The sequence below is a fragment of the Acartia tonsa genome, chromosome 2 (assembly GCF_053477335.1).
Source record: "Acartia tonsa isolate MP-2025a chromosome 2, ASM5347733v1, whole genome shotgun sequence".
Classification (NCBI taxonomy): domain Eukaryota; kingdom Metazoa; phylum Arthropoda; class Copepoda; order Calanoida; family Acartiidae; genus Acartia; species Acartia tonsa.
In genome coordinates, this window is record NC_137261.1 from 19388532 (window position 1) to 19411658 (window position 23127).

The following is a 23127-nucleotide window of genomic DNA, read 5'->3' on the forward strand; positions in this document are numbered from 1 at the left end:
ATTTACATATCAATTTTAAAAAGACGTCAACTATGTGATTCTCAATTTTTCAGGGCGGGAGGGAACAATGGGATGTTTAATACACTAGTCCCCAAAGTTTTATTATTTGTAGACTTTGGGAACTTCTATAGAATTTTGATTGGTTGGTAGAGTTCCAAAGTTTCAACCACAATTTGTAATCTAGAGAATGGGTAATTTAGTGTTCCATTATTTGGGATGTACTGTACATCAATATATCGGCCATTGTCTTATCCCTTTAGATCCCTGCAATTATTTCTTTGCCAATTTAAGCTTAAATAAATTAGGCAAAAAGTTAATCAAAACAAAATAACTGTACAAGACATCCAGCTCAGTGCAGTGGTTGAAAAATATTATGTTGGTAAACATTTAATGATGATAAATTAGTTTTGGAGTACGTTTCTTTAGCCATAATACGGAAACTAGGGCAAATATTTTTATATTTATATCCAAGTTCAGAAGCATTAACTAATTCATCAAATTCAATTTGGTTGTAAGTCAAACTTACAAACTAGTAATAGAAATAGAAGATTAGAAGCATATTCTGAACCTCTTTTTCGTCAAATCTAAGAAGGAACATTTCTAGCAGACAAAAGTATTGTTTACTTTCGACTCAAGCTGATGTGGATTCTTAAAAAATTATAGACTCGCTACTCGATAGTGAGGCAAAATTATTGTTGTGAAAAATCATCCAAAAGCACATTAAAAATCTACAAAAATTAAACAAAATCATATGTTAATAACCCTTTAATATTTTATTTAATTTTTGTAAATTTTTTTATACGATTTTGGAGGATTTTTCACAAAAATAAAACGACCAAGCTAATATTGCTTGATTCACTTCTACAAGAGACAAAATGAATTGAAAATGATTGCTAAAATCGAAATATATCTTCATGCCTTAGAATAGTATAATTTTTTAAAAATAGGTTGAAAAACATACTAACTTTAAAATAAAAATAATTTTGCCTCACCAGCGAGTAGCCAGCCTAACTTGTTTCGAAGCTTTCAAATTTAAACGAAATTTTTGGGCAATTAATTCTGATTCCGCAAAGCTTTCTACTAAGAAAATATACTGTTTACAGCTGACTTTTAACTATGTATGAAATGAAAAAAAACATGCATTCGTGACAAGATGTGTACAAAATTTCAACCAATGAAATGAAATGTATGTACCGATGCGATTCTCCTATTGGCTCAATCAGACAATCCCTCTCTTTCTTAGTACCTTTATTAAACTAGTAATCTTATAAAAATAGTAAGAAGGATGAAAACAACTATAAAAGCGAACATTTAAAATGGTTTGAAGAATATAATATATTACTATTTTGTCCCAAGAATCAGTATTCTAATTATCAGATGAATAGGACAAATATATTACATAAAAAAAATTTGTCAAAAAACTAAAAAAATCTGCACGGACTTTCTGGTAACAATTTTAGAGTTGCTAAGCATTCTAAATTAACAAAAAGGAGCGACTCTAATTGTAGAAAAGTTTGATTTTAAAAATACAAATATAAAAGTGTAAAAAATGAATTAAAATATTCAGGGGGAATGCTGAAATGTAATAAAAAGTACAATTAGGAATGCAGTTGGATTTTCTAGCACTAAGAATTGTGTGGCTAGCTTGCAACTACCGCGTTTTATGTATTGCAGGCCGGTTAGAATGCATCCGTTGTTGTTGTTTTTTTTTATAGATTGAAAGCAGGTCTTCACTCCAACTCTATATCCATGAATAAGTTGAGCCGCAGATAATTACGACCTGTTCCACTCAAACTCTCGCGAAAAAACCTGACCGAAGCAACTGGATTCGGCTACATCGACTCTGGAGATTGTTCAAAATGATAAGACTAGGATAGCTGAAGGATAGTTTGAACTTGTCAAATGTTGCTGAGCCTTTGAAAGAAAAATACTATGAGCCCAAATCCCGATTCTGAATCAATTACGCAACATCTAATAAAACGGTGTTATCGTATCAAATGAAGCTCAACTTTAACAAATGGTCTTCAATCGTAAATATAAAGTAATTATTGTTAAATAAGCGTTCATAATTGACAAAAAAAAACTTACATTAAAGTAAGTTTTTACACCAGATTAGATACTATACTTTCTTATGAAAAATGGTTATCCTATTATAAAAAGTAGTATGTTTTTTGTCTGTAGCGAAGAATCTCGCCAACCGCTGAACCGATATGGTATGACATACAAAGATACAAATACATTCCTGCAGGGTGATGAGGAATGCATTGCACAGTATTCATAAAAACAAGGATGACAACATCCATAAAAGCGAAGCTCTGAAACGGTAGGACAAACGGACATTAACACTTATATAGTGTCAGAACTGAATAATCAGAATGATAATGTATAAGAGTCAAAGCAAAATTGTAAGTAAATTTGTTGATAAACTGCTTGATACAGGATAATAATTATGGACATACTTACATATTTATACTTGATTATAGAGTTGCTTCGCTTATAATATTGTACTTTGTTGTCCCAGGAATCAGTATACCAAAAATGAGACCAATCGGATAATTAGGTCACATACAAATTTGTTGTTAAAAATGTAAAAAAAATCAACATGTTTAAAATGGACGTACGGACATTCTGGTAATGATTAAAGAGTTGCTACGCTTTCTTACTCGTACCTAACTATTACAGGAATCACCATGCAAAATTTGAAATCGATAGGACAATTCTAACATGCCTAAATTAACGAAAAAAGCTATTTAAAAAAGTAAAAAAATCAACATGTTTAAAATGGACGTACGGACATTTTGGTAATGATTATAGAGTTGCTACGCTTTCTAATTCGTACCTAACTACTAAAGGAATCACCATACAAAATTTGAAATCGATAGGACAATTCTAACATGTCTAAATTAACGAAAAAAGCTATCCGTGACGGACGGACGTACGGACGGACGGACGGACGGACGGACCGACCCTAATTATAGAAAAGCTTCGCTTTTAAAAAAAGGAAATAGCATAAAGTGCCGCCAAAAAAATGATGTCAAACAATAAATTGACCAATTATAGAATAATATACATTGTAATTGACCAATGGTAAAATTTACACCGGCCTCTCATTGGTCATTTTATTGCATGACGTCATTTTTTTTGGAAGCACTTTACGCTGTTTCAAAATAGAACATAGTTTTATTTAACTTTTTGATATAGAATTGCAAAGTCTACTTTTATTTTCTTACTTAATTTTCTAGATTTCTAAATAAAATGAATCATCTGAAAAAAAGCATACTATACACAAAAGTCTTGCGACATGTATTGTTGGTGCAAAGCAACTCTTTAAGTCTATCCGTCAGTATGGTCCATTTGTTAAAAATATTTATGTCCTATTTTCAATAATGATAATGAAAAAGATAAAACCCCAATTTTTTTACCTCACCACTTAATTTTGATTTTAAGCAAAGTTAATATTAGATTCAGAAGATTTTAATTCTTTAAAATGTTGTGAAAATTTTCTTGAAAATTCAACTTTTAGTGCCAAAAATGTTTCTTTTTACGGCAGACCGTTGTTAAATAAGAATTCGCCACCTTTGGACGTGGATTCATTTGGTAATTTTTTAACATAAAGATTAATTCAAGGACAGATATTAATGGCTCCTTCCATTAATTAAACCATTAAAATATAAAGAAATTATTTGAAATAATCTTAATATAATCACATGTGCAATACTGTAATTTAGGAATTAGGTTATTAATCACTAGCGGCTTCGCCATTCGTTGAAAGGATGGAAAGTGATGACATCACAAATATTTTTAAAAAATGAAATTGGTATCCTTATTTAAAAGTAACAGGGTGTTTTCTGACTGTTTATTTCGTTAGCCGCTAAATCGATGTGGTTCTCCTTTACAGAGAAGCTTCTTTTAGGTCCAGGAAGGTTTATATCTATAGAGGGAGGATTCTATACCCCAAAAAAAGAAAACTATCTTGGACACTTGTCCTTCCTCAAATTTTTTATAAAGTGGGAAGTAGAGTTTCAACTTCCGCCCCCCTCCCCACTCATAAAATGCCCCTAGAGGCCTCTATAGGTGTTACCGCAAGTATAAGATAAATTACTGAAGTAAAAAAGTCTTTTATATCATTTAATATAAATATTTCACAATTTCTTTATCAATTTTTCTTTTTAACCAGATGTAATTATCATGTTTTTAGTATTAAACAAGGACAAATATGTTTACATATAAGATAAATAAAATAAGTGTTGACACTACATAAAATAGTAATTCATTGAAGAAATGATGCTTCGCCCCTAGTCTCTAGGGAGGGCGAGGAAGGTCAGAAAAAAACAACCTAAAACCACCCTGAAAAACACAACCTATATTGATCAGTAATTTTTAAGATCTATAGCTTTAGATGGACAAACATAATTCTACTTTGTATTATAGATAGGATAAGAATCTTTTCTTTGCCGAATGAGAGTAAAACACTAGAGGGAGAAAGGGTTAAATAACTGTATCTCCCCATCGCAACCGACTTGTGCAACCTTCCTATTGGGTCATTGAAAATCAACCAATGGTATCGCTTATATAAAAACAGCTAAGTAGCAGAAAATTATTTAGAAGCAGACGAAAGAGGTCTTTGAAAAATGAAGGGAGGTAGTTGTCTGTATATACATTAAGAGATATAAGTTTTCCGGAATTGTAATGTAGGGAGTAGATTTGAAATCTGCATCAAATTTTAAGGATTTTTTATAAAATTCGTTTTTTGTAAAATTCTTTATCTAAAAGCGGAAATACGTTTTAAGTTAATTAATTTTGACCAATAGGATAGGTGGATTTTAAACTACCTGCGCTCTAATTGGTTGAATGATGTACGACATCCAATCAGAGCGCAGATTTTTTAAATCCACCAATCACGGATGCCAAAATTAATTAACTTAATTTGTATTTCCGCTTTTAGATAAAGAATTATACAAAAAAACGAATTTTAAAAAAAATCCTTAAAATTTGATGCAGATTTCAAATCTACTCCCTACATTACAATTCCGGAAAACTTATATCTCTTAATATACATCTATACTATAGATCTGTTTTTGCTGATATTGATAGTAAAAAAGGCACAAGTTTTTACTTTTCCACAAATTAAAAAAAGAGGAGTCCTTTCTCGCGGTTAATGGTGACTATGGCTGCCTGCGTCGCAGATAGTTGAAGCTGCTATAACACTTTTGGTTTAGCTGTTTGAATTAGTATTACAGCAGTTTAAGCCACTTGGTGAGGTGGCTGCAGCTGAATGAGACTAAGGGCAGGCAACTGAGGCTGGCTGAGCCCTGCTTTCTCGTCATTTTATAATTCGCATTTGTATAAACGATTTTTGTTTAAGTTTTAAAATCCGACAATAAACTAACAAACCTTTTGCCTGACGTTTGTAGTAACCATAAATAAATATTCTATTTTTGAAGAGTAGCTCCACTACTAATAAATATCCTTCCCATTTTAAACGATATAATTAGGAACATTTTCATGGTGAGAATTGACACACATGAAAATTGTTTCTCCCGCAGCAATAGACGTCCAAAGAGGGGGGCTGGGTATTTACCCCCCTCAATCTTTGAAACTGTCCTAGTCTCATCCTTAACAATATTTATAAAAATACATAAGATTACCCTCCCCTCCCACCCTCCAAAACTTCCTCCAACGAAATCCCTTATTTTACCCCCCTCAAAATAAAAAGCTTGGACGTCCCTGACTGCAGCTACTACTTTATATTCGAAGAATTGCTTGTGGTTTCTTTTTCTTAAATTCCTTAACACTGTATAATAAAAACCAAAGCTCCTCTCAATAGTACAGAAAAAAATTTAAATATACAATGGCAAGCCACTAAAATACTGGAATAGCTATTTATTGTATCGTATTATAGACAGCTTTCCGCGAATGTAAAATGAAAAATTATAAGATTAAAATTAGTCTTGTTAGTGCCGAAGGGAAACTTGTCTTTAATACGATGCTATGCATAATTTTTCAGTATGGATGAGAACCAGTTCTAATCAAGCGGATATTAATCGACTTCGAAACCATACAGGAAAAGTTTACCTGATTTTTAGGGACTGGTTGTTGGGCATTTCAGAAAATAAACCTTATAAGAATATTCGTAAAACTCAAAAAGTTTCATATTTACGATTTATGGATTATACAATACAAAGTTGGACGGACCCTAAATCAACTCCCCTCATTTTCATATAGAGTTATAGTTGCTACGCTTATATCTGTTTTTGTTAAAATTTTAAAGGATATGTATTGTATATTGTATAATTTTTACAGCCAAAATAAAAAGTCATTTGACCGTGTCATGAGGAAATCAAAGATTTCAGATAAAATTTCTTGAAGGATATGACAATGGATAATAGATTAAATAACATCATCAATGATAATAAAAAAATTACTTTTTCAGTAGATTAAAATTATTGAAATTTGGAACAGAGCTGGTTTGAACCAACCAATCAAGTTGTTAAAAAGTATCCAAAGTTTTTAATCCTTGAATGATAACAAAAATATAACTTTGATGACAATTCCAAGCTGCAGCCAGCTGCCAAGTTATATAAAAAAACAGCAAATAACTAGAATTTTGGAGCTGCCAGCAAGCCTTACCATACAGCATCAAATCTAATCATCTAGCCGCAGCTGGATTTTATATTTAATACTAGCGGGTGCGTCCGTGAACAAGGGGCTCTTCATCCAAAGGTTAAGGGGGAAGAAAAATAGCTTAAAACCATCTCAAGGTTTAAATATAAAAACAAAATAGCCTACAACCACTCTGGGACCTATGTGAATCTTCCCTAACATGGTGAAATCAATTAATTAAGTAGTTATTGGAATTTTAAGCTTCAGACAAAAATCTACTCTAATACAATAAACTCGTAGTTAACCAAAATAACGATATCTCACATCCCCTCCTACTGGATGAACAAACAATAATGTCAAGATTAAAAACCTAAATTTACGAAAATTTTCCTCCAGTCATAATATCCACGTATATTCTATATCTATTTGCATGACTTACCATATCAACAGTCCAAACACACAAAATCCAAATGATAAAATATAATTTCGGACTTCCCTTTTAAAGTATGTATAATAGAATGGCATGCACAAACAGGCCTAAATTCAATATTTGTTGAATTTTCCTGTAAATTCTGGATTAAACATAAAAAACCTAACATTATGTAAATAATGGATTAGTGAACCCTAGACAGACATAAATCCTTCATAATGGAAATTTAACAAGATTAGTCTTCGTGAATACTTGTGCATTTTTTTAAATGAAAAAAAATATTGTCCTTTCGTGTTCAGACATAAAACCCCCATAAAAATCTAAAATTATTTTCTAAAACTTAAAGCTAAAAAAAATAATTCGAAAATTTATTTGAAGTAGGCACATATGCATCCAACAACTTTAAAAGACGGACATTTAATTACTGCACTGCAAAGAATGGAAATAATTTCATAAAATGTTCTAGTCAAATAAAATTAAGAAATCCTATGAAAATCGGTTAAAATAAGTCAATATAGAAAATCAGAAGTAGGGAACTTATTCAAAAGTAAGACACACAAACACGTATGTAAAATTTTTGGAGATCATTGCTTTTAAGGTCTTTAAAGGTATAACAATGACAAAAAAAGGAATTAAAATTTAAGAAGGGGGAAAGCTTTAAATATATGCATTTATCAAAAATTATGAGTCATAAAAAAAACACCTCAGATCAACGTTTTATTGTCTTAAACAATTGAGCAATTTAATTTCTTGATAATTTTCATGACTTTTTATAACAACATGTAATGTAAATATTCAATAATGTTACAATAAAAAATTTAAATGGGGGAGGCGGATGTGCCACTTTTTGAAACCAAAAGTAAAACGTGCATGATCTCAGCCCATAAAAAAAGTTAAAACTCTAAAATTTTGCACAGCAGTTGCTTTTGTGGAGAACAATATGGAACTATTTCATAACATGTCAATATTAAATAAAATTGCAAGTGTAAAATCTCACAAGTGGCAAGTGAAAATATAAGCGAAATTTTTATGAAAAAAATAAAAGTTTTTCTCAAATGATTGAAAATTGTCTATTATGAAGAGAAAAGGCAAAAAAAAATCGGCGGGAAACGGCAGTTTTCGGCGGGAATGGCGTTTCCACCACCGTTTCTTCACAGTTCCATATTGTTCACCACAAAAGCAACTGCTGTGCAGAATTTTAGAGCTGTAACTCTTTTATGGGCTGGAATCATGCACGATTTACTTTTGGTTTCAAAAAGTGGCACATCCGCCTCTCCCCTTTAAAAAAATTAAAATAGAATATCGATATTTATACTAAAATATAAAAATTAAATAAATTAATTTAACTGGCTGATTTATCCTAAATTCTGAGATCATTGAAAATTTGTAAATCTGACAAAAATGATTATGAGAAATGGCAAAAACAATACAGAAGAGATATTACAACTGAAGAAAACTATTTTAACTCCAACATTTCGGCCAGTAAAATATTTAGTTTATTTTTTATTCCAGATTCATCAAAATAATCTAATAAAAAAGTTTATTTTGTCTGGTTGAAAAGTTGAAGGCAAAATATACTGAATTCAACAAAAAATAACAAATAATAATAATTAGATAAATGACTAGAATAAAAATCATCACTCAATGATAAAAGCTCGAAGTTATAAAAATTCAACCATAAATACGAATGGAAGATAAACTTGGAAGATTTTTTTTCTTTTGGAAAAAATGGATTTTAAAAAAGTCTTAACTTTTATACAATTTTACATTTTAAATCACAATTCTTGTAAATAAACCTCGAAATTTGTGATTTTTGAGAGCTATATTTTAATATACTTTAAACATCCCATTTTAATTCACAAATTAACCACAACATTTTAAATCATCCAATTAGAAAACAAGTTGCAAACCAAAGGGATGAAGAGATAAAGACCCATAAAACAACAATCCCCCAAAATTAAAAAGCTACCAAATGCAGAAATTAAAAAAATTTAATTGGATTGAAGACTAATTCAATTTGATAAAATCTACTCCTAATGAGAATTTGGACAAGACTTGAATCCAGGTATAGTGAGTATACCTCTGTGGTACAGCTGTTCATCTGTTCCTGTGTGCATCTTCAGCACTAACAGCTTTTCAGCGGCCAGCGGATGCCAATCACCCAGGGTACAACCTATGTTTTCTTCGTCGTCATAATAGTGGCATCTAAAATAATGAATTTTACACCTAAATAGAAATATTGTGTACCTTGTAAACGGTTTATAAAGAAACCTATTATTTTGTCTATTTTAACTTAAGGTACACAGAAAATGTTAAGTACACAACTAAAAAGATTTTTTTTTCCTCAGAAGAGAAGTAAGAGAAAGGGAAATAAGTTTTCTTAGTGAGTTTTATCTAAGTAACTTTAGTTGGCCAGCCATTTATATATTATTTCTGTAAACTTATAGTAAAACATTTTTTATTCATTGTAGCTTTGAAAAGTTTCTATATATATTGCAATCAAAGATATTTTGTGTTGTGTTTTATATAAACACTAGCGACACTTGAGGGTGAGAGGGAGAGGGAAGTCGCACCCCCCCCCCCCCCTACTCTCAATTTTAGTTTTAAACAGAAAAAGTAAAAAAGAATTTTAGAAGAGGGTAATTTATTTCTAGGTGCGATTTTTCTTGGGATGGTTGTTATATCCTTTCCCCAAAATAGCTATAAACCTTCCAAGGACCTTTGAGAAGCTACTCTGTAATATAGGATAACCATATCGGTTCAGTGGTTATCGAGATCCTTAGGTACACAGAGACATACAGGGTTCCTTTTACTTTATTAAACGGATGTTTTTGTCGATACCTTTTAGTAAGTCTCATAGAAGGCACATATTCTACAGCGTGGACAGTTGAACAATAGTTTAGCAGAAGCATAATACCCAGGAAGCCACTGGAGGGTGGGGTTGGTAGTAAGGGGGTCGGTGTCAGACTTTGCAACCAGTCCCACAGGGACCACAGAGATTCTACAATTCAAAATTTGATAATAATAATGAAATAAGGGGGGTTTTTTAATGCAACCATCTCGTAATCAGTGAGCAAATGGCACTTAGAATTCGAATTTCCATCTGAAATTTTACATGAGTAATCCTTGGTAGGTCTATTATCCCTTAATCGAACAAAAAGTTGGAAAAGTAACGGCTAACGGCTGGCGGCTCAGCTGTTTTGCCATTTTTTGGATATCTATATTCTATATTGCTAATTAGTCACGAAACCTATCTCCACATAATATTCTTTTCAACTCCAAAACGCTTTCAAACGGTTCTAGACGGTATATAGCTGTTGGTACTAGAAGTTTTTTAAATGGTTATTGCTATCATTTAACATAAATTAAACTAAAAATATGTTTTAATAAGTTGATTCCTACGTAATTGATGATGGATTTACCCTGAAAATAGGCAAAAAACGGCTAAACGGCTGAGCCGCCAGCCGTTACTTTTCAAACTTTTTGTTCGATTTAGGGAAAATAGACCTACCAAGGATTACTCATGCAAAAGTTCAGATCGAAATTCGAATTCTAAGTGCCATTTGCTCACTGATTACGAGATGGTTGCATTAAACCCCCCCCCCCCCCTTTTAATGTGCCATAAACACTGTGTGGGGCTACAACGTACTCAATATAACCTAACCTAAAGTAATAAATAAAATATAAACCAAAAATTTCCTGCTTTTCAATTAATTTAACAAATTAGGTAGGGGGGGGGGGGGGGGGGTATTTGTGCTCTAAAAGATCCTTTGTGAGAAAGCATCGCTGGTTTTTACGGATCCAGAAATTAAAGCCACCAAAAGTAGAACTTTAACATAAAAATCAGCCAAGATCAATTCATTGTCAAATCTCCTATCTTTGTATCCCTGGTATGTAATTCTTCATTGCTAAAATTATACTACAGCTTCTTGATTGATTGATTTAATAGAATAACCTGTCTCCCAAAAGAAACAAAAGAAATGTTTACCTGGATTTAGAAGATACAAAGAGTCCTCTGGCTGCATTAAGCGCTTGGAAAAATATTGTTCAAAGAAAGGCCAGTCAGGTTTACTGTACCAGTCCTCCAAATCAGCCTAATTAAAAACATTAAAAATCATATAAGTTAGTGAATACATATTTTTTTGCCAGTAATGAATGTATTAATAATGGTGTTATTATTCTATCACATAAACTTAGTCTAATGTAATGTAATGTTGAAAATACATATGAAATTAGCTGGATATACAAAATGCAGTCTCTAAAATATATATTTAGTAGGCAAATCAAAATAATTATAACCATTTCTTATTCGTTTGTGTATAGTTTAAAGTAAACTTTAAAATTGTTTCCTTCTTGGATTTTGCTTTTTATAGGTAAATAAACCATTTAAAAATATAAATATTATTTTTCTGTTAAAGAAAATGAAAATTACCTTATACGCCGAGGGATCCCAAACTATCACAATCTGATTGCTAAATATTTTAGATTCTAAAAACTTAAAGTGGGGTTTAGCAACAACTTGGCTATTTACAATTCTAATTGTTGTTTTTCTACCAACATCTTTAGAAAACTCGTCAGTCGGAGCATTATTAAATCTGATAAACATATACAGTTGTTTTGTGTTTATTTAAGTATTCTTACTTTAAATAAAATTGAACACAGATAGGTAAAAAAATTAGGGTAAAATTTTGAGAGAGGAGGGGACATTAGGCTTATAATTACTTAAGTCCCCAAAGTTTTATAATAACGATTTCTTATTCGTTGGCATAACAACTTCGGAGACTATTATTGAATTTAGATTGGTTGGTTTGTTAAGTTGAGTGTTCAAACGTTTCAACAACTAATTGTAATCTTCTTAATGGTAGTCATGTGTTTTATTATTGGGGATATATATCAATTTATCAGTCATCGTCTTATCACTGTAGATCCCCGTAAATTTTTTAAAAGAATTTTAAAGCACAAAATAACTATGAACCTAAGAACAAGATCATGGCCGTCAATAAAATGTCCCAGTTTTGAGTGCTTCAGCGAACCGGCGCTGGTCACCACGGCACATGTGTTGAAGGTTCGGTTCAACAACAGATCACTTTCGGGAAAGAATTGAGCAAGTTTTAGTTTATTGAAGAATTGGTCCCGTTGGGAGAAGGTGTGGATGTGGACGTTCTTTTTGGCACTACATAACAACTGTTTGGTTGTGAAGTGAGCATCCTGAACATCAGAAAAATGTAGACATTAGAAATACTTTTAGGTAGAATAGATCAAATATAACAATGAAAATCATTCACCTGTTTAGCTAGCTGTCCTGTGTATGACACATTATACGCATTGGGAAAGGAAGCCGTGTTGACCTGCCTCCCGGCCTCATTCACCGTGCTCTTCAACTGAGACAATATTTGATCCTTGTACGCGCGTATGTGCGCCATTAGTTTATCCTTTGGTAACTTTGAGAGATTTATCTTTACTTTATTTTTTCTTGTGGCTGTTGTTGTTTTATTAAAGTCTTTGGAGATTGTTGTTTTGGTGACTATTTCTAATTTGGCCCTAAAATATGAATAATTAGGAGGTAGTACAGACTTAATAACTAGGGTATTTTTGCTTACTACTGACCGTCAGTCACTTAAAGATCGTTGATATATATTTTGACTCTGCATTACTGTTTATCGTAAGTCTAAACTCTACATTCTGAGGTTCTCTCTGAGATTTCTAAAATATTACCTACTAGAATATGAAAAAATTGAAAAAAATATCCCAAAAGATATTACCTATCTGTTTTACATGGATTTTTATATCAATTTAAAAATCAGTACTAAAATCAATATCATATACAATACATACATCGAAATTTGTCTGTTTCAAAATCACTGACATGATAGGGACATAAATATTTTCAACAACATAAATTTGTGTGCAAGTGTCCAAATTGATTAACGCCATGTAACTTACTTTTTTCTGAACCCTGAAGATCTTCCTTGAGCATTTTTATTGAAATATCTCGTCTCGTATGTTTTCATTCTTATCCAGTAGTTGGTCCACATCAGATATATGTATGAAATAGTTCCACTGAAATTTTTTTTATTCTGTTAATATTTAGTTTAAGTCAAGGGCGTCCAAGCTTTTGGGGGGTAAAAATTCGAAAATTTGTAAGTAGGATTTATCATATCTACTTACAATCAGATCCATGGAAAATTCACAATAACAAAAAACCATTTTATCTCCTCTAGGTAATCATTTTTCATTACTAAAAAATATTTTTAGCATGTCAACATTCATGTTCAATTGCTTTATCAAATAGGTATGTATCTAACTATAAGAGATAAAGTTTATTTTTACTAATTTTCCCTTAAAATAAATATATATACATATACCTATTTAGTTTTAATAAAACTAATTGTTAATTATTTTACCTCATTATCAAAATAAGAAAGAAGAGAAGAAATCCTCCCATGAACCTCATTTTCAATTTCTGTTTCAAAAAACCTAAACAATAAATCAATTATCTTTATTAAATGCAAAATATATTTCAAGATTAATTCTTTTTAAAAATCAGTAAAAAAACTCTTAAAACTTCATCTCCACAAACCTTTGAAGCTCTTCTGTTTTTGTTATTTGTATATCATTCCATATTTAGGTTCAGCATCCATTTTTCAATTATTATTTGATTCAACATACTTGTTCATGTGTCATTTTTATCTTAAATTAAACAAAGACATTATCACACTTGATAGTACGTTAATATATCATTTTTCAAGTATCTTCACCATTTTAGCCTCTAGGGGCCTACGAACGAGAGGTTAAGTACCACTTCTCACATTTCATTTTTGTTTGAAATAGAAATATTCAGAAAAATTAATATCGGAGTGATTATTTAGAAGTGTCTATATAACATGTGCTTACAATCTAGATCTAAAACAGCTAAAAACCTGACTCATATTAGGTTCCCCTAAATAGGACAACCATACCAGTAGTGGATTAATAAGATAGTTTGTTGCAATCAGGTATTCTACACATAATTTAATGGGATATATATGTACTTATAATTTTGTTTCTTCTATAAACAACTATATATGAGTAAACAAAAAAGATATAATGTTTAATTTAAAAAAAAATTTATATTATATAACATGGTTTTATCATTTAAATTATATAAATTAATATTTGTATTTACAATCAAATTAAGAGCACTAATTTAATCAGCCTCCTAATTACCTATTACCTTGCCTTCTTCCCAATTATCGATCCGTCTGCTGCGGATGTAAACAAAAGATTGACTTGATGCCGCGCACAATTTTATATTCAAAAGGTCGTCTTCAAAGAAATAATTTTAATTTAAGCGAATTGCTCAAAAATTTAACTTGATTTGTGTGTAAAAATCACATTATTATTACACCTAGTAATTGCGCCCAAAATCCTATCCAATGCATCATTTATTTTCTGTGTTTCTTAGGTTCATTTTTCTGCTAAAAGAAATATCTGAAAGTTTTTGTTTGAAAACGACGACATTCTAACTCTAAAAAATTTACTCTGCATTTTAGAATAAAAACAAACACCGATTTTTTTGGATTTGTTGAAAGTAAAATTATTAATTAAATACAGGTATATCAAAGCAGAAAGTGAGAGGACTTCTGGCTGTTTATTACACTTGCCCCGAAGTTTTATATTAGATGTTTCTTATTTGTTGGATTAACAACTTTGAGTACTTTTATTGAATTTTGATTGGTTCGATTCTAATTAATTAGTTGAGTATCGACTAAATGTTTCAACTAGGGTTGGGCCGGATATCCGGTGTGGCCGGATATCCGGCCATTTTCAATATCCGGCCGGATACCGGAAATTGAAACTATCCTGCCGGATATCCGGCTCTTTAATTTTTTATATATTAAACCAAAAATCTCTGCTTTTTAAAATTTTAAATGGCTATAATTTTCTTATTATTGAAGCTAGAAGAACATTTTTTCTGAATAAGTTTAACTTTATATATCCGGCGTTTGAAATCAGCCGGATATCCGGTATCCGGCCAAAAAAGTATCCGGCCCAACCCTAGTTTCAACCACTTAATTATTGTAATCCTACAGAAGAGTTTATCATGTTTATTATCATTGGGGATTAATTTACCGGCCATTGTGTTATCTCTTTAGATCCCTGTAATTTTGTGTGAAGCCTGGATGCATGGAGGATCGACAGTTTTCATTTTTCAAATATTTTAATCTTTTCCTTTATTTTTTTACTTAGATAAATAAGTAATTGGAATTTAGTGCGTTTTTTGTCAAATAATATTATTTACTGAAGATATTTATTTATGCTCTTCTAATGGACATGAACATTAATTTTAGAAGGTATATAATTATATTAGGTGATGAGTTTACAAATACACTTCTCAGAGAAATCGCCCCCTAGAAGAAAATAATTCCTCCTCGCCCCCTAAATTGTTTTTTACCTTTTCTTCTTAAACCAAAATTTTCGTCAATATTGGTTGTCTTAAAAAAAACATGTAATAGGTACCTAAATTATATCCTACTTTTATTCAAATCTATTGTGCCTTTTTTAATAGTAAAAAAAAGCATTTCAACTAATTGTTTTATTATTACAGATTATATTGAAGGAAAATGTTGTTTACAAAAGCCTAGTCTCTAAGACAAAACAGTTTTGATCAACAATCATGACAGAAGATGTCTTTATCTGTGTGGCGTGTGATGAAACTTTTGCCACTGAAGAACTTAAAGTTGATCATCATCAGAGGGAACACGTCCAAAATGACAAAGCTCCTGCTGAAAAAACCAAAGAAAAACAGTTTGTGTGCTTGCTATGTGCCAAGGCATTTCATCTCAAGCATGACTTAAAGCGACATCATATGATACACACGGGCAGCAAGCCTTTTAATTGTGAATTGTGTGATAAAACATTTACAAGAAAGTTTACACTGAATGAACACATGAGAATACACACTGGCGACAGGAAATTAAGCTCAATCAATTAAAGTGAACCAGTAAATTTTTATGCTAAAACAGAACAGTTTACATCGTTTTCTTTATAGGGATATTAATCTTAAGATGAGAAAAATATTTACTTAATTTTTACAGAGTATCCATCAAGCTTAGATGGCGAATAGACTTAGACATACTCTTACTATGTAATACTAAATTGAGCTTAATTAAATTTTAAGGCCATTTTCTTGTCCTTCGTGCAACAAATCATTCACACTAAAGAGTAACCTGACTGATCATATGCGAATACATACAGGTAAACATGATACGTTGAAAATGAACATTAGGTAAAGTTTTACCAGCTACAATTTTGTCTAGGTATCTGTAGCACAGTTATATTAGGGGAGTGGGGACAAAACACCTAATTTAAAAATACCTAATTTAAAAATGCCTAATTTTATAAATGTCTAATGTGACAAAACACCTAATTTATAAATACCTAATTTAAAAATGTCTAATTTAAAAATACCTAATTTTAAAAATGTCTAATGAGACAAAACACCTAACTTTAAAAATGCCTAATTTTATAAACACCTAACTATAAATACCTAAGTTTAAAAATACCTAATTTTAAAATACCTAATCTAAAAAAACCTAATTTTAAGTATATCTTAAAACTGTTGTTAAATATATTAAACCGGCTGCTACGCCCCCTAGAGGCCTCTAGGGGCGATTGCAGTGCAGAGGGGAATTCAATTACATCTTTGGGGGGAGGGGGGGGGGGGGATTGAGGGTTCATGACCCCCCCCCCTCCAGAATTTCAAAGGTTGAATTTTAATTTTTTTGGTTTCTTCCCTAACCTAAGTAGCCGTAGCATCCCTCTTTTTTCTTGGGTGGTGATAATTAATCATCCCCCATTTTTGTTCTAGTTTGATAAAAAAAGATTGAAGAAATATTAAAAAACGGAGGGGGGGGGGAAATTTTTTACCCGGGGGGTAAAATTAGCTTTGGGGGGTTAATTACCCCCCCTGAAATCTGTTGGCAGGGTAAATTTTGTTTACCCCCCCAAAATTTACCCCAGGGGTAAAATTTCTGGGGGGGGTAATTTAAGTTTTATTAAATATTTAGTATTAAAAATGCGCGCTAAGCGCACAAACATTTTTTTTGTTAGAGATTTTTTATTTTGGGGGGGGGGGGTATTTACTCCCCCCCCTCCCAAATTGATTGTGTGGGGTAAATACCCCCTCCTAAATGGTTGGGGTAAATTTTAAATGGGGGGGGGGGTAAAATGAAAAAAAATTTGGGGGTGCCTACGACACCCCCAAATTCGTTTAAGGGGGGGGGGTAATCCCCACTTTACTTCCCCCTTCCCTTTGACGTCTATGTAAAAATGAACCATATTGGTTCATCGACTAGCAAGATCCTTTAGCAATAACAATCAGCCAATTGGATTAATGTTATCAAAATTTTAGGTATTTTAGTGAAAATATTTGATATTTTAGAATTAGGCATTTCTAAATTAGGCGTTTAGATAGTTTAAAATTAGGTATTTTTAAATTAGGCATTTTTAAAATTAGACATTTTTAAATTTAGGTATTTTTAGTTAGGCATTTTTAGTTAGGCGTTTTTAAATTAGGCATTTATAAATTAGGTGTTTTTAAATTAGGTGTTTTTAACGTAGGTGTTTTTAACATTAGGTATTTTTAAACTTAGGTGTTTTTATATAGGCATTTTTAGTTAGGCATTTTTAAATTAGGTGTTTTGTCCCCACTCCATATTAGGGTCGGTCCGTTCTTACGCTCGTAACGGATAGCTTTTTTCGTTAATTTAGGTATGTTAGAATTTTCCTATCGATTCAAAACTTTGCATGATGATTTCTGTAGTAGTTAGGTACTATTACAAAAGCGTTGCAACTCTATAATCGTTACCAGAATGTATGTACGTTCATTTTAAACATGTTGATTTTAATTTTTCAACAAAAAAAAATTATGTGATATAATTGTCCGAAAGAATCAATTCCTAAAAATATTACCTACATAGTATGTCCTTAAACAGTATCCTGTATTTACGAAGTTTTGCAAGTTTTTTTTAGACATATGCTTTAATATTATGCTTATTCAGTTCTGACACTCTACAAGTGTTATTGTTCGTTTGGCCTATCATTTCAGAGCTTCGCTTTTATGTATGTTGACATCCTTGTTATTTTACATTTCAGGTGAGAAGCCATATAAATGTGAGTTGTGTGGACGGTGCTTTGCACAGAAACAACACATGAACAAACACCTTCGAACACATTACGGGGAAAAACCATTCAATTGTGATGTTTGCAATAAGGTAGATTAAGTCAGGGGTCTACAGGGATAAGACAATGGCCGATAAATTGATTAACATCAAAATTATACTCAAAATTGCCCCTTTTGTAGATTATAATTAGTGGTTGAAACATATATATGGACATTCAACTTATTCAACCAACCAATCAAAATTCAGCAAAAGTCCCATCGAGTTGTTGAGCCACCGAATAAGAAAATATTACCTATTATACAAATTTTAGGACTAGTGTAATAAACAGCCTAATGTCTCCTCCCTCCCTGAGATTAAGTTCTTAAACAGTACCTAGAATTATTTATTTTATAATAATAAAAAATATATTTTATTTTTTTTCCAAACAAAATTTTAAAAATTAGGCATAGTGAACACTGAACAGTCATATATCAGATTTTACCCCTTTTTTATTCATAAACATTCTAATAAATTAATTTATTTCAGCCATTTTCCCAACGAACATCCATGAACCGTCACAAGGAGAAGTTTCATTCAGGGTTGGAAGGTGATGGAAATTACTCAAGGGAGAACACACAAACTAAGAAAGTTAAGAAATCTCGTGTGGTTAAGAGTGCAACTTTCGTAAAACAGGTGGGTAAGCTAGCAATTTATATCATGTACTAGCTACGCCCCTAGAGGCCTCAAGAGCATTTTGGGGGGAGGGGAGGTCGAATCTTCCCCTATTTTCAATTTAATAAGAAAAAAAAATATTAAAATTTTTTTTTGGGGGGGGATATTTTTTTCAGGGGCGATATCTCTTAGGAGGGTGTTGGTACCCTTCCCCAAATTAGTTATAAACCTTCCTAGGACCTATGAGAAGGTTCATTATAAATTTTGGTCATCTAAAAAAATTTATTGGATAAGATAGGGGTAGAAAGGTTTACAAAATATTTTTTATTGTAACCTTGAGGAATCCGTGGTGAATTTGCCAAAAAACACTGATTCTCACCATAATTTTTTTTACAATTATCAATTTTACACTATGTTCATATATTAATCTGATTTGTCATATAATAATACTTGATTGGTATACTGTCTTATTTTTAGGAGATGCAGAATGATGAAAATGGTACCCTTATTGTTTATTGTGATACTACAGATGGTATTAAGATAGAGGAAGAAGACTTGAGTTATCCAAGTATATCTATTACTGATACAACCACCGAAAAAGGAATGTTTTACTTTTAGATAATGGTTGCTCATTATATTTTATTTCACAGATACGCTCCTAGAAGTTTTAAGGGTTCTTTTAGGTTGGAAGGGTGTCAAAGATTAAAAAGATTTTCCGAAATACATAGATAGAAATCCTGCCACTTTTATACAGGATATTTTCATGACAATCTTTATTTAAAAGTAACAGGATGTTTTTCTGTATGTCAGTTGGTCTGTACCAAAGGATCTTGCTAACCGATGAACCGATATTGTTCTCCTTTACAATTTGGCTTATAAAAATATTGCTTGTTACATTAAATCTCTTTATTAAGTTGATAAAAACAAGAACAAACATTATTAGATGTTGGTGAATTTATTTTAACTGGAGAATGTATAAAAGAAGAGCTTGAAGAAATTGATCCAATAGAAATCAGAGCAGAAGTATTTTAGAAAAAGATAACTGAATAAAATAGAGAACAAGCCCTTTGGGCAGGGGTATATATTCTGCATGGTATCCTCTGAGAAGGGGGGGGGGGTGAGGGGGGAGTAATGAAAAAAAAGCGTTCTTAAGACCTAAGCAGAAAATTTTTGAAAATCGGACCAAAAACACCAAAGAAATGGGGAAATCTTTGAAGAATGAGCAAAAAGCTACTCGTCCTCTCATTTACAGACACAAAATTACCCTTAGAATGATGGAAAATTTTATTTTAATTAAGTGGGTGTAGAATGAAATGTTTTTTGCAGCAGGATAAAAAATTAATTTTGTGCAGAATATACACCCCTGTCTTTGGGTTATCTTCATAATGATATTATTTTTATTTATTTTGCATGTTTTTTGTTTTGTTTTAATCTTATTCTATTAGTAATGAAAATACCTAATATGAAATCAAACTACATTGGTGGATAAATTGTGTTGGTTTGGGGGGAGTATACCTAATTATTTTTGTATTTTATGAATTTTCGTCCTAAAAATTATATATGAAATCAAATTCTATTTCAACATTATTGTGAACATCAAAAAATATTTTCAGATCATTCTTTAAAAAGATGGACAATATTTATGGTAGTGGTCATTTTCTTGATCCTCAGGTATTTTTTTACCCCTTCTAAAAAGTCAATAGCTTTTTTCCTCTAGAATTAAAGATAACTTCAGACTTTAAAGCGCAGAAATTTCATTTTAAATATGTTTACTGAAAAAAAATAAAATAGAATAAATTGGTTAAAAGTAAAAATAACCTAACTTAAATAGCTAATTTTTGCCTTATTTTTAAAATCATATTAAAACATTATAGTCATAGAATAGTTATATTATAACCACATAGGACTTAAGTGTAACTGGAAGGCCAAAATTCATTATTTGTACCCACCGAAGTTAGCCTACATCATCCAACTTTTTTAGGATTTTCAAAATCAAGAAACAAAAGAAGAAAACACACATAACAATTTTTATAATCAAACATATGTAGATCCATGGGCATCTGACGTTGGAAATATCCAACATGTAAATAAAAGTAGTTCTCCTGTAAATAGTAGCAGTCATCATGTAAATGATAGCAACCAATCTGTAAATAACAGCAGTCAACCTGTACATAACAGTAGCCAACATGAAAATGATAATAAACAAGAAAGAAATCAATCAAAACCAGAAGGAAATACCCCTAAAACAAATGGTTAGTTTTTACTGTAATAGTTTCTTCACTTTATAAAAGTTAGTCAGTGAGGGAGGGGATATTTGAAAGTAAATCTTAATTATTTGCTCAAAAACTTGTAGTACTTTTATTGAATACTAGCGGCTACGCCCCCTAGAGGCCTCTAGGGGCACTTGAGGAGGGGAGAGTTGAATTTGATAATACAATTTATTATTTAGATTCTAAAAGAAAATTTTTTAAAATATTTTTTTTAGGGGGTGGGGGCAATTTTTTAGATTTCTCTGACTGTTGAGTAGGATCTTCTTTTCTTTTTCTTTGTTAAGATTTGTGATTTATTAAAGGAAGATCCCATGGGTATTAAATGGTGTTTTTTTTAGCTTTCCACATATCCGGTAGAAGAAAAATCACCGGGTTTTTACAAGATCTCTCTATCAATCCTCTCTTTCATATTTCATATGTTTATGCTTTGATATATTCTCTCAAATTTATGTATTTCTTCACTAAGACATGTAAATTAAAGATTAATCTTTATTTTTTAGATCGTACGTGGATTTGTGAGATATGCAGTAAAATTTCAAATTCATACAAAGCTCATTGGAAACACAGATCAACTCACAAACTACTGGATTTCTCTTGCGAGTTTTGTGAATTTCAAAGTACAACAAGGAAAGCATTAAATTCGCATGAACGTGAAGTACATGGATTGGTAAGTTTTTCTCTGCACATTTTTAGTAGCGAAGCTACTCTATAATTTGAAATGTCCGTATGTCCGTCTTAGTTTGGGGGAAACGTGATTTTCTCAACTCCTATAAAAGATAACAGGCTGAAATTTTTTGACAACATTCCCATTATTAAAGAGCACAATTAACTATAAAACATCAATGGCAGTAGGACCGCTTTTTAGCAGGTTTTAGGCTATTTTTGTATTTTTCACATTTTTCTTCATATCTTTGGTGTTTATGGTCCGATTTCCAAAATTTTTTCAGTTATAGTATCAAAATAAAATTTCCTGTCGTTTCAAGAAAACAACTATGACGGTCAGACTGCCTTTAAGCAGGTTTTAGGCTATTTTTGTATTTTTCACATTTTTCTCCATTACTTTGGTATTTACGGCCCGATTTCCAAAGTTTTTCAGTTATAGATATCCAAATTAAATTTCCTGTCGTTTCAAGAAAACATCAATGGCGGTCAGACTGCCTTTTTGCAGGTTTTTGGCTATTTTTATATTTTTCACATTTTTCCTCATATCTTTGGTGTTTATGGTCCTTTTTTTAAATTTTTGTAGTTAAAAATATCAAAATTAAATTTCCCGTTATTTTGAGCATCCAGTATGTAATTTACTTTGACCGTTAGTCTGTTAGTCAAATTAAAAACAAATGTTGAAAAGGTTTCGTGATTTTTTCCTAATATACAGTGTGTTTTTTTTATGAGAACTTTTTTGAAAGCAATTTTACCCCACTTATAGTTATCAGAATTTAATGATTAATGGCTTATTTTCTTCGTTTTTTAAGGGAAATTATGAAACAACAAAAGAAATTACAGTTTTTGTTGAAAAAGTACAGTAAAGTGGAAAATTAAAAACTTAGGTGTCAACATCTAAAAATGGTTTTAGCGCATTTTTCTTATGCTCAAATAATCAACCTTTTGCAAGAATGGCTGCTAAACACTTCAAAGTTGAGATATAGAGCTAAAAATGTATACAGATACTATTAGGGACATGTACTAGAACATATCAAAGTTTGAAGGTCATATCTCAACCAGGGAGGGAGTACTGGCCCCCCAAAGTCGACTACAGAAAATCCATTTTTTTAAGAAAAATGCGCTAAAACCATTTTCATATGTTGACACCTAAGTTTTTAATTTTCAACTTTACTGTTCTTTTTCAACAAAAACTGTATTTTTTTTGTTGTTTCATAATTTCCCTTAAAAAACGAAGAAAATAAGCCATTAATCATTAAATTCTGATAACTATAAGTGGGGTAAAATTGCTTTCAAAAAAGTTCTCATAAAAAAACACACTGTACATTAGACTATATAAGTTTGAAGG

At 31.3% G+C, this 23127-nt stretch overlaps 3 protein-coding genes across 6 annotated transcripts in view; 2 read left to right on the forward strand and 1 right to left on the reverse strand.

Moving 5' to 3' along the window:
* Positions 1-833: 833 nt before the first annotated feature.
* Positions 834-23127, forward strand: part of LOC145306225 (uncharacterized) — a 116720-nt gene continuing 94426 nt past the window's right edge. The window contains exons 1-4 of one of the 2 annotated variants that reach the window (XM_080148261.1): positions 834-868; positions 20461-20520; positions 20831-21101; positions 21620-21786. In XM_080148261.1, the coding sequence (XP_080004387.1) occupies positions 20479-20520; positions 20831-21101; positions 21620-21786 (480 nt within the window). In that variant the 5' untranslated portion in view covers positions 834-868; positions 20461-20478. The remainder of the gene's footprint in view (positions 869-20460; positions 20521-20830; positions 21102-21619; positions 21787-23127) is intronic. The other variant, XM_080148256.1, reaches the window with a different exon arrangement.
* Positions 8277-13734, reverse strand: SiaT (beta-galactoside-a-2,6-sialyltransferase). Its single transcript, XM_080148203.1, has 9 exons — positions 13614-13734; positions 13438-13510; positions 12977-13093; positions 12319-12574; positions 12009-12241; positions 11466-11628; positions 11022-11127; positions 9875-10034; positions 8277-9238 (listed from the first exon to the last, which is right to left on the reverse strand). Exons 2-9 carry the CDS (start codon positions 13485-13487, stop codon positions 9067-9069), a joined length of 1257 nt encoding a protein of 418 aa, XP_080004329.1. The 5' UTR covers positions 13488-13510; positions 13614-13734; the 3' UTR covers positions 8277-9066.
* LOC145306275 (uncharacterized) lies at positions 15601-20463 on the forward strand. Of its 3 annotated transcripts, none has more exons than XM_080148357.1 (7): positions 15601-15983; positions 16192-16270; positions 18170-18288; positions 18724-18870; positions 19327-19448; positions 19791-19926; positions 20148-20463. In XM_080148357.1, the coding sequence occupies exons 1-6, from the start codon at positions 15690-15692 to the stop codon at positions 19879-19881; spliced, it is 852 nt and encodes a 283-aa protein (XP_080004483.1). In that variant the 5' UTR covers positions 15601-15689; the 3' UTR covers positions 19882-19926; positions 20148-20463. The 3 variants fall into 3 exon arrangements, with proteins under 3 accessions (XP_080004483.1, XP_080004476.1, XP_080004493.1); XM_080148350.1 differs by having other exon boundaries at positions 20202-20463; XM_080148367.1 differs by having other exon boundaries at positions 20295-20463.

What these genes read in the sequence shown, in the direction of transcription:
- SiaT (XM_080148203.1), bottom strand. Translation starts at nt 13,487, where the DNA reads ATGAGGTTCATGGGAGGATTTCTTCTCTTCTTTCTTATTTTGATAATG. An exon ending in TTTCTTATTTTGATAATGAG is followed by an intron (nt 13,094 to 13,437) that starts GTAAAATAATTA and finishes AAAAAATTTCAG; the next exon opens with TGGAACTATTTCATACATAT. An exon ending in GGGATCCCTCGGCGTATAAG is followed by an intron (nt 11,128 to 11,465) that starts GTAATTTTCATT and finishes GTTTTTAATTAG; the next exon opens with GCTGATTTGGAGGACTGGTA.
- LOC145306275 (XM_080148357.1), top strand. Translation starts at nt 15,690, where the DNA reads ATGACAGAAGATGTCTTTATCTGTGTGGCGTGTGATGAAACTTTTGCC. An exon ending in TCATATGCGAATACATACAG is followed by an intron (nt 16,271 to 18,169) that starts GTAAACATGATA and finishes TTTACATTTCAG; the next exon opens with GTGAGAAGCCATATAAATGT. An exon ending in ATTGTGATGTTTGCAATAAG is followed by an intron (nt 18,289 to 18,723) that starts GTAGATTAAGTC and finishes AATTTATTTCAG; the next exon opens with CCATTTTCCCAACGAACATC.